General features: G+C 37.5%; 2 protein-coding genes across 3 annotated transcripts in view; both read right to left on the bottom strand.

Moving 5' to 3' along the window:
- Positions 1–147: 147 nt before the first annotated feature.
- LOC106744797 lies at positions 148–1,986 on the bottom strand (the record flags this gene model as incomplete). The annotated part of the gene is made up of 2 exons (XM_014619835.1): positions 148–976; positions 1,863–1,986. Coding segments are annotated over 2 exons (561 nt in total), but the record flags the coding sequence as incomplete, so codon positions are not given.
- A 3,620-nt stretch (positions 1,987–5,606) lies between these two features.
- The window catches only part of LOC106744829 (gastrin-releasing peptide receptor-like), a 30,705-nt gene continuing 25,574 nt past the window's right edge, over positions 5,607–10,737 (bottom strand). The window contains exons 1-7 of one of the 2 annotated variants that reach the window (XM_014619874.1): positions 10,071–10,108; positions 9,086–9,343; positions 8,823–8,971; positions 8,135–8,334; positions 7,673–7,842; positions 7,321–7,535; positions 5,607–6,754 (exon numbers count right to left, since the gene is read on the bottom strand). In XM_014619874.1, the coding sequence (XP_014475360.1) occupies positions 6,502–6,754; positions 7,321–7,535; positions 7,673–7,842; positions 8,135–8,334; positions 8,823–8,971; positions 9,086–9,343 (1,245 nt within the window). In that variant the 5' untranslated portion in view covers positions 10,071–10,108 and the 3' untranslated portion in view covers positions 5,607–6,501. Of the gene's footprint in view, positions 6,755–7,320; positions 7,536–7,672; positions 7,843–8,134; positions 8,335–8,822; positions 8,972–9,085; positions 9,344–10,070; positions 10,109–10,737 lie in introns of those variants that run through there. The other variant, XM_014619875.1, reaches the window with a different exon arrangement.

Raw genomic sequence — 10,737 nt, 5'->3', positions numbered from 1 at the left:
TTGAATAGGATAATAGATCCTACTATTCTATGATGCATCTATCATTCCTAAAATAAATAAATAGCTTCGCAAAATAATGATGCAAGCTATGACTAGCAATCTTTACGTATGACTAGATAAGTTTTCGCAAATACCACAAGAGCTGAGATCAATTATCTTTTCTATTCTAAAAGCGAAGTGCTACAACTTCGCTTAAAAGAAATAGGATTTGATATATCGGATAAATAAAGTACGTCATTTAACCTATTATTAATTCGAACGAGTGACATTTATAACATTTGGCATATCGCCCACAAAACGATCTGTCAATATTTTTGGAAGATTTCCTAAAAGGAAATAATACTCGTCTGATGGAATTCTCCACGATATATGAAAAAATATCTTGATAATATCCAAGTGGATGTGATATTCCGAATAAGAAATGTCGGGCAGAGATTTTCATTGCATTAATACCGTCAACACGGCACACTCAGCGGAATATAATTTAGAAATTTCTTCGATTCGTTTTCTTTAAAGTGCTTTATAATGGGTACGTAGAGCTATATAGCCGATCTCATTAATTTGGCCGTGTAGTCTCTTTGTTTGGCGGCTAAATGCAAATCCAGACTTCTCAGCATTCTTGTTCGAATCTCTTGTGCATTGATCGCACTGGATTCCCGCAAATCGCTCGCTCGAATCCTGTTTCTCGAGCGTAGCGATTCGTCCCACGGTACAGATAAATCGTAGCGACCGACTTCTAACGACGATCTGTCTCGTGTTTCTCGCACTACCGTCTTCATGAACTCGAGGGTCATTCTCCGACAAGTATCGAAACCCAGTAATTGTATCCTCTTATTGCGGATCCCATCTATACGACGACTTCTCCATAGTGCCTCTCTGTCTATTATCTTAGCGATCGAATTGGACGTTCCGGGTAGATCTTGGAACACTTTGGCAAGGATTTCCTTTGTTAAATCTTCTTCACTGCCCGATACGTCTGTAAATTAACGAAGATGTATCAGAGACAGTCTCAGAATCAACTTTTAAATGAAAAGTTAGATTCAACACTAGTTACATGCAAAAGCAAAGCCTCAAATGCAAAAGATGTTGTCCACGCAACACATTTAATTCCTTATACTTTTGGTTTAAGAAACTTCTGAAATAAGGTTTCTCAGGATTAAAAATAAATAGATACGTAAACATACTAAAATATTTAATAAAAAATAAAAAAGTATATATCTTCGAGGTGTTTTTTGCTTCCTTTTACTTATTTTCTGATTAGAATTCAACAATACATACATTTAACCTTCTTTAATATTAATTTGTCAGACTTGCAAAACGCAAGCAGTTCGGACGACGAATCAAGTAACTTAGTCCGTTCGACGTGTCACACAAATAGATACGGAATTCGTGTCACGTCGCGTTGAGAAGCACGCGTAAATTTGATAAAATTGCCAGGACATCTCGTAAGGACAGTTTCCATCTAATCGTGTAGATGTTTCGACATCGTTTCGCCTATAAATTTTCACACACTCGCCATTTTACTGCGCGTACAGAATTTTTTAAGATACTCGCATTATACAACATGACACAATCAACAATGATATGATAAATAAATTTGTTCTTCTCGCAAAGATGTCATTTTATTGCGACGGTTAATTTGTACAATTACTCGAATAAATCATTCTGATGCGACGTTTGGAAACTCATTACGACGAGTCGAGAGAAAGGGATAACGTTTGCTCGAAACTTTACGGGAGCTTTAAACGATTCCGTCTCTTTTTTTCCCTAGGAACATTGTGCAAGTTCCCGCTGATGATAAGTAAGGCACAAGTTACGCAATACCTGAAGAAGAGCAAAGTACGAAACAAGTTTCACTTTACCCAGATCACTGCTGCCATTATCGATTTCTGTGGCGTATGTGCCTTCCTCAATTTCTCGTTGTAATTCTAGGACTCTGGTTAAAGCCAATTGGAGATATTCCCTTGCATTTGGATCCTGTGGAAATATGAGACACGCATAACGGATTTAGCGGATGCAACATGGGGATTGTGCCGATATTAGCCTCACTAAATCCTTAAGATACACCTTCGCTTTCGAAATATTATCCCAGCTGATTAATTATATTATTTCAGCTTATGCTATAAACGCAAGCCCTTTATTAAGCACAACTTTGTTATTTCTAAAAAGTACATACACGGTTGCTTTTTAATTTTATGATAATTCAAAATATGGAAATATCCTTTTTAAGAATTATACACACAATATAAATTTATAGAAAATAAAATGTGTGCGTATTATTTTAAATATTGTAGTTATACGTACGCAGTTGCAATCAAATCGTTTTATCAATCGCAGCTACTCTGATTATAACGATCTAAATATAAAAAAATAAGCAATCAGGCGCAATTGCATTGACTTTTATAGGTTAATCTTTAATATGTACAAACTTTTCAAAAGAGTTTAAAATAAGTAAAAAAATGTTTAAAATGTTTATAACATTTTTTTTGTCGGTTAAACGAAAGAAGGACGATCACCTTGGGCTTTCTAAATTTAGTGAAATTTCGAGGTCTGAGATGTAATATGTATATATATATATATATATATATATATATATATATATATATATCTACATGTAAAACAGATTGATATAAAAAAAAGCGATACAGTTTTCATTGTATTGTAATCGCAAAAACGCAAAAGTAATTTCGCAATCCAACAGCCAGGCAAATAGAAGTTATACTCGCCTTCGGCAAATTATTATACATCTTCGTGAGAAATTTGAAAACAAAATGTAACTTTCGTTTTACGTACAATCGGCTCTAAAAATTAAAACATCCAGTTACACACTTCTACTACTAAGTATGTTTAACTGCAATAATTGCAGACAGAGAGTGTAATTACAAGATGTGTTAAACTTTGTTGAATATTTCAGTAAACGTTGTCGAGTAGTTGTTCCACTTGCTTCTCTAGTTTGTACAGCAACTTTTACTATCCCCATGTATTAACATTCTTAATTAAGTTGCAACTTGTGCATTTACCCACTGGTGTTATTTCGTTGAGCTTAATATTAAAACGAGATAGTAAGGGAGGATCCAACTTACAGCACGCTGTTCAGCTTCTCTTGTTCTTTTAGCGTCGTTACCTACGTCTTCCAAACAAGGTGCCTATTATCGGGCATAATTGCATATCAAAATCTTTTCGTATCATTTTAATCAGATATAATACATTTTTGTTCGTCATCGTATTAAAAATATTCGTACGTATGATAATATACTTAATGTGTACATTTTACCTAATTTTACAAAGCTGTTGTTATATATTTTACTTCTATCATATCACGTATCTTACCGATGAGTATCTCTTCATTATGTCCTGATTTAATTCTTATCCACACACCTGTAATCCACCAGTGATCGGGATACCTAATGGTCAGAAAACGATGAGACTCAAAAATTTAGTGTCTTATGTATCGTATTCATAAATGACCGCAACGAATTCATTTTGTAGAAAAACGTAAAATATGCACGATATTACTTTAATGAAATTTCATTTACGTTATATATAAATTCGGAATCCGGCTATTTATCTTGTTTGTAATCTTTTGTAACGTTGCATTTGCCATGTCTCACGTAGTATTACGTCTACGAGCCGTATTATATTGTACAACATCGTAAACTACTATTTGGGTTAATACCAACTTTGTCTTTCCGTATAACACCCGCTAATACGTTTCGCCGAAATCGCTTCTATATATTGATGTTCAATCAAGTTAATTGGTTTTATTAATGCTCGGCTTTCCGACACTTTGTTTACGATCTACATACACTACCACGTGTATAAATTATTCACGTTCAAGATTACATTTTATTGTTGTCGCTTGATAATTCTTTTCGCTTTTCCAAATATTTAGTAACTTTTTCTCTTTTGTTTCTTTGCTGCAATGGCAAGTAATCCAATATTTACCGTTAATGTTTTCACACAATGATAACAAAATGGGTACAAATGTGAACGAATTGGCCGGATGTGTGTGTTACAAAACTAACACTTGTGAGATGATTGTTTTGAGAGCCGTCTACAATAGCAATGAAGCATATGAAGTAAAGCGACGTCTACAATGAGAATTTAAGGCGTAGCCTTAAACCATAAGAAATCGACAAATCACAGACAAATGTGAGAGAAGAATAATCGATTGCGATCGGCCAATTTCTTAAATCTTCAAAAGCTTAAGTCCTGCAGATACCGCTTTACGGCTGTTGCAGGCGGCCTTTTACAGCGTTACCGCCGAAGATATAACGATACCGTTCAATTACTTACGTGACTTTTCCCTCGTGTAAAAACGAGCGCTTGAAGTTTGTCCCTTAACCTCGGTCCTATCAACTTCGTTATCATGTGCCGGCGTCTTGGGATATTTTGCGCGCGCGTGAGGACACTCTAATGGTCCCTTTGTCGCCCAACTTGCTCTCCTTCACTAAACTATTTCTTGTAAAAGAGCGCTTCTCTTTTCCGCCTCGCTTTATCTCGAGAAACTCCGTATCCTCGTTATACCCGTGGTACGCTACGCGCGCGCGGATAACTGTCAATGGAAACGACCGTTGGCTAACGTCGACGGCTACGTACAACCCCCTCACTTTCTCGATCGTTGCCAAGGGGTGGGGGTCCGAGCGAGGGTGCCGGTCCACCACCGGTTCCTTTCGAGCCGTCGTTCAACCGTCGCGTTAAAGTCTGAAAAAGCGGCAGATGCATGTTTCTCTCTTTCTCTTCCTTTCCCCTCGGTGACCCTTTACGACGTGCCCCCTGCGCGTGCCCTGCTGTTGAAGGGAATGGACGAGTGGCACGTGCGAACGAGCCCGTTGCACGCGCGCCGAGCAGACCCGTCGATTATTCCTATTCGATCTAAAAGTGATGTCCGAGTTGATCCGCGACGGTTTTCTTCTTTCTTTTTTTTTTTTAACAAATTTCACTGATAAAATTTATTTCCGCAGAAAGAACGGCGGCATCTTTCTCGTTAAATTATATACAGCGAGTTTTTATTAATAAAATTATCAACCTTACGAGAAGCGTGTGGAAAACACGAAATATCCTAAGACTGAGTCTCCATTGTGAGATAAATGACACTTAAGAAAGTTGTAAAGCTCAGTGTTGTATTTTTAGTGGCGCATTTAATGAGCATATTTTAAATCTGACTTGGAAATAACACAACATTGAGAAGCTCGTTAAACGATATATTAATAGTATCGATTATAGCACCAGATGGTATCGATGCATTATCTCACGAATTTTCGATTCGGGCGGTAAGAGTTATATTCATTTTTCACTACTGGGCATAGATGAAAAGAATGAGTGTAATTGATGTGCGTTTAAAAAAATTATAAGATAATTCCCGGCCTTACTGGCTAGTTAAAGTACTAAGACGAGAAATAAATTTTACGTTTGTCTCATGTTTTCACGAGTTTCCTTTTCTCGCGCGTTCTTGTAATACTATTTAACTCGCAGAGAGTTAGAATCTGCCGGTTACAAGAGGGACAATAAAAGATTCATGGGACAGAATAGCGTCACATCGTGCCTCGTTGTACTTCCAATTGTTTAGTCTTACTCTCCTTTCCATTGATAACTATTTATTTATTTATCGTATTAACGAGCGAATTCGGCTTTCGTTGTTTTTACAATTTCAACCAGCGTATAAAGTGGTTAATGGTCGGTCGTATTTTCTCAAGATCTATCCTTAAAACCTAGTCTTTTTAAGTGCGAGGAAAGTATGTAAGGATAATGGCAGCTAACTGCCAATAACTTCTCGACTAAATTGAACAAGAAATGTATATTAGCACGCATATATAGTACGAAATATTTCTTCATGTATACTACGTTTTAGTGATAGAAAGACTAAAACTTCCGTATTCGATGTCCATTTTCCTAATCGTTTAAAAACGCAAATTGAAAAAAATAGAAAATTGAGTATCGATAGTTTTTTTATTAGATTGAAGTAGAGAGAGAGAGAGAGAGAAAGTTCCTGTTATGTAAAAAAAGGAAATTAATCAGGCGCATTCCAATATGCCGTTGCTTTTCTCACTGCTTCATCCATTTGCATAATTAATCTCTGAATAAAGATTATCATGGAAAAATCCTGTGAACAACGCAATCGCAGTTTGAGTATGTAAACGCTTAACATACGAAAAAGATTAGATGTATACTGATTCTGTATCATAGAGTGAAAAATATCGTATACGTATAATTCTAAATCCAAACTTCAAGCAAAAAGATTACAAGTGGACACTTATAAGTTTCATCTTCGCATCAATCGCCCAATTACTCGAATGAGAATTATCTTCAAAACCTGTCATCGCATTTCTTTACGGTCACTCGACCATAATCCGTGATCTACGGCCTGAACGTTATAGCGTTTCGACGAAACGTTCTGAGTCCGTTTCAGCTCGTCATCATTAGCAATGAGCTGATTTATCGCGAGTGCATTCGTGCTGTAACTTGAATCAGCGTCCATGCTCGGTTTATAAACTTTCGAAATTACTCCGCAAGCAACCTCCGATCGCACGGATTAGGCTTAGTCTTTTCTATGCTGGCCATCTCGAATACCCCGGTCGATTCCTGGGTGTGTCTGCGGAAAGTGGAACCGAAACTGGTCTCGTAAAACGTACCACGTATGCCGCGACTTCTTTGAGAAGAACCAACGCCGCCGTGAGTTCCAGTTCTTTCCATACGACTGCCGCCGCATACGACGCAGCCATCCGGTAGACAATAGCACAAATATTTGTTAAAGCTACGACAAACAAAGAACGGAGTTAACAGATTGGGGATACGCATCGTTTCTAAACAGCACGAGAGTTCCTCACGATCCAATTGTTTCGATATAAAGAGATATGAGAGAGAATGTGGAAAATTTCTAGTTTGTTAAAACTTTAATGGATGAATCGTTGTGGAAATATTTCACACACAAATAACTTGAGAAGATAAGCTTGTCGACAGGGAAAAAGTCCATAGACGTTTCTCTCTTAGAAACATCCGTGATGAGAATTTGCATACGCTACAGACGAAACTTCGCGAAGTAGTAAAAGAAAATTGCTATTACGTATTCTTTTGCCAAGTTTTACTGTGCGCCATAAGTTTAATTGATAAGTTTACTTTCAATATTCTTCTCTCACATTGTAAGCGGGAAGTTTCTACAGTAAATGCTCTGTTATTCTTCTACCGTGAAATTTTTCCCCCTCGGCATTTTTGCTCATCCAATGCGATATGACGCGTGCGTTAGTAACCTTCACGAGATAATCATCCTCTCCAGTTAATTTCAACGATTCGTTTTAACGCGCTGTAACGCAAATATCATACCTTTGACGAAACGTGCCGCTGATGAAATAGAGAGCTATGGGATTTACGCAGCTATTGCTGAAACTGAGGCAGAAACCGACTATCCTGAATATATGCCAGAAAACGTTATAATCGTCCTGCGAGGTGGGCCAGAAGTGAAACCACAGCATAAACACGTGGTACGGTAGAAAGCAAATCACGAAAACGATTATGAAGGACAATACCATTTTGCCCACCTGTTAATTACAGCAGTAAACGAAATAGTTAATGCACACGGTGACGCGCTCGGCGGAACGTGATTACGTTCCGAATGTCGTTCAACGTTGTAAAACACACAGATTTTCGTCTTAAAAAGATATCAATGGCTATGTACCCTCCTGCGTGCCCTTATCTGTTCGCAGCCGGGAAGTTCACCTGGCATATTCCTGGTAGACAATATTAGATGCCGTGCCATACCTAGATAGAAACCGGCTATCACGCACAATGGTATCGCGTAATACGCCAGGAATTTGAACATTACTATGCCTTTCTGGTACCCGTCTCCTGCAATACGAAAACACGTAACAGAGTGTCTGCGCAGTCGGCTAATTTTCGCATCCCCCGTGGATTCAGCGATCGCGATTTCGTCACATCACGTAATGAAATATTTCGTGCGCGAACGAAAGTACACAACGAAAACGTGAAAGTTGCTGTTTTCGTCATCAACAAGTTACATCGGGAGAAGTTTGTCGATAACTTCTCTCCTTCCCGATAGGCGTAAAATGACATTATCATTATATAAATTGCTCGAAACGCGATTTACATTCGCGTTAACGCGATGTACATTACTGCTCACCGAATTCTGCGGGAAAAGGGCTGCAGATTAGAATGCTGTGGTTTCCTCCCAACACTATAGCCGGCACATGGGAGAAGAGTACGGCTGGCAGAGCTAAGACAATCGCTAACACCCAGATAAGGGATGCCGTTAAAACGGTTAACGGTTTCGCACTCAAACCCGCTACGTGGCGACGAATGGGGTTCACTATGGCGCAATACCTGTGATACGTTACGTTTTCACAAATCAGCTTGTTTACACAGCCACGAGTAATCGCGAGATCAGTACGCTTGCATTAGGTAGCTGGACATGCGTCCGTTTTGTCAGTCGAACAGATGCGTCGAATTCATATGAAATTTTATAATTGCATAAAATATTGCGAGATAATGCAATTGAAACTGCTTCAATGAAACGCATTTAATTTCACCGAAAATTACCCAATTATTATATTACATAGAACATTCAATTTATTATGACGTTATCGATCTTTAGAAATAACGAGTTCCCCGTTTAATGAAAGAATCTATTAAATGCACCGTGCGTGCGTTAATTAATTTTTAAAGTGGATTGTACTAATTTTCGCAACGCTGGCACAAAAGTTAACTCAAACCGCAATTACTCGTGTAGTATCTTCTTGCGAAGTTTGTCTAATAATTTCGCGATTTAGCGTGCACGCGGCGCGATGAAGTTTTCGGTAGTAAACGTTTACCTTTCGGCTGCCAAAGCTGCCAGAGTAAATACCGACACACCGATCGAAATATCCTTAACGTATTCGGACAATTTGCAGATAGACAAGCCCCATGGCCACGACTCAAGTGTGTAAAGGATAGACGTGAAAGGTACGCAGGTCACGATCAACTGTAACAACGGATTGTGGTGGTATTTCGAATAGCACGAGTGATTAACAGACACAAAGAACGAACGAACGAACGTATCGTATAGTCGACACCGTTCATCACATGACATGCTCACCAACAGATCGCCCAAGGCTAAAGATAGCACGTAAATGTTCGGCACATTTCTCATATTGGCGTGGCATAGTAAAATGAGAACCAGCGTGCCATTCCCCGTGACACCCACGACCAAGATTATTGAAAATACTACGGGCACGATGTAAGTCTCGGGTCGTTGATCATACGGTATGTAAAAATCATCGATGTCGTCGTATTCCTCTATCTCGGAGCTCCTGCTTGTATTCAGAACGTCGCTCGCTATTACCATCATCATCATCTGTAATAAACAAAAGTGTCGCAATAGCGTTACCGGGGATAACAGGAGACGAGAATGAAATCGGAATATTTGCCGAGTAATAAGAAAACAATGTTGCGTCGTTCGCTTTTGCGTGCTTGAAATTTAATAGAAACACTCGTGAAAAAGTGATTTTAATGTGACGAACTGCACAATAAAAAATTTTATGTAAAGCACACTTCCTAAACGGGCCACCCAAATTTTTGCGTTAATTTAACACAAGATAAATGTATTGAAAAGTAACACAGATATTATATCAAAAATTAACACAAAAAATATAACACTTTGATACTATTTTGGAGCAAATTGTATATTAAATTGATATATTTGTAATGTTAAATATATAACAAACGTTATTTTCTTATAAAAAATAATGTTATTTATCATTTCTTTTCAACGCGTTATTCCTAGAACGCCGTCAATAATTAATTATAATTTTATTCAAAATCTTTTTAATTATGTCTTATTATGTTAAAATCCAGCGACGGTTTTTACTAGCTACTTATAACTTTAAATTACGCGTGCTGGATATTAGAAATATAAAAAGTATGACAAATATATATGTCAAATATAAAGAAACACACATACGAGAATGAATGAAAATATCAATGCCCTGTTCCGTTGATGCGCTTATTTAAAAAAAGGAGCAAAAACGCATGTTCAAGTAAATAAGCGATATAGGATGTAAAATTATAACAAAAATACATACATGAAAAAACAAGATTGATATTGCGCGGTAGCGAAGCAGTCACTGTGAGAAATGAAATATTAACCTGGCTTGGTAAAATATACTGCCGATAATGATAAATGTGATAGATATTGTGCAATCTCTCTTAGGCGGATGCATGCGGTTTCGTATCTGGTGAATGTGACGAAGCTAAATGCACTCGTTATCGTTGATGTAATCTGCACCTCTACTCGTAATGTATTTTATCGCAAATATAATCTCATGTATTTATCGCAGATAGAGCGGCAGGTGCAATTAGGCTATAGCATCATTAGATTGGTATATATCGTCACATTGATATAAACCCGTAAACAGTCGTTAATACATCTTTCTGATCCTATTAATAGATTTAAAATATGCGAAGAAATAGAAAAATAGAGCATTTGATAATTTGTTTTATCGTAAGAAAAAATAGTCCTCAAGAAACGGACGAGAAAATGAGACGGCTCACGCATAATGACTCGCTCGTATATAAACACCATGGCGTAAAATTGGCATAAGTGAACATCTGGATTAGCTTTTAACTTCAGTAAAAGGAGAATCGAATTGTAAGAATAACTAGGTTATTTTTCTGTATTTTACAGTTGCATTATGTATCGTGTTTATATGTGCTGCGTACAATATCGTGTACATATATATATATATATAT

This window comes from Dinoponera quadriceps, unplaced genomic scaffold, assembly GCF_001313825.1.
Source record: "Dinoponera quadriceps isolate SergipeBrazil2010 unplaced genomic scaffold, ASM131382v1 scaffold1308, whole genome shotgun sequence".
Taxonomy (NCBI): Eukaryota; Metazoa; Arthropoda; class Insecta; order Hymenoptera; family Formicidae; genus Dinoponera; species Dinoponera quadriceps.
The sequence above is the reverse complement of the archived record's forward strand: the minus strand, read 5'-3'. Positions and strand labels throughout refer to the sequence as shown.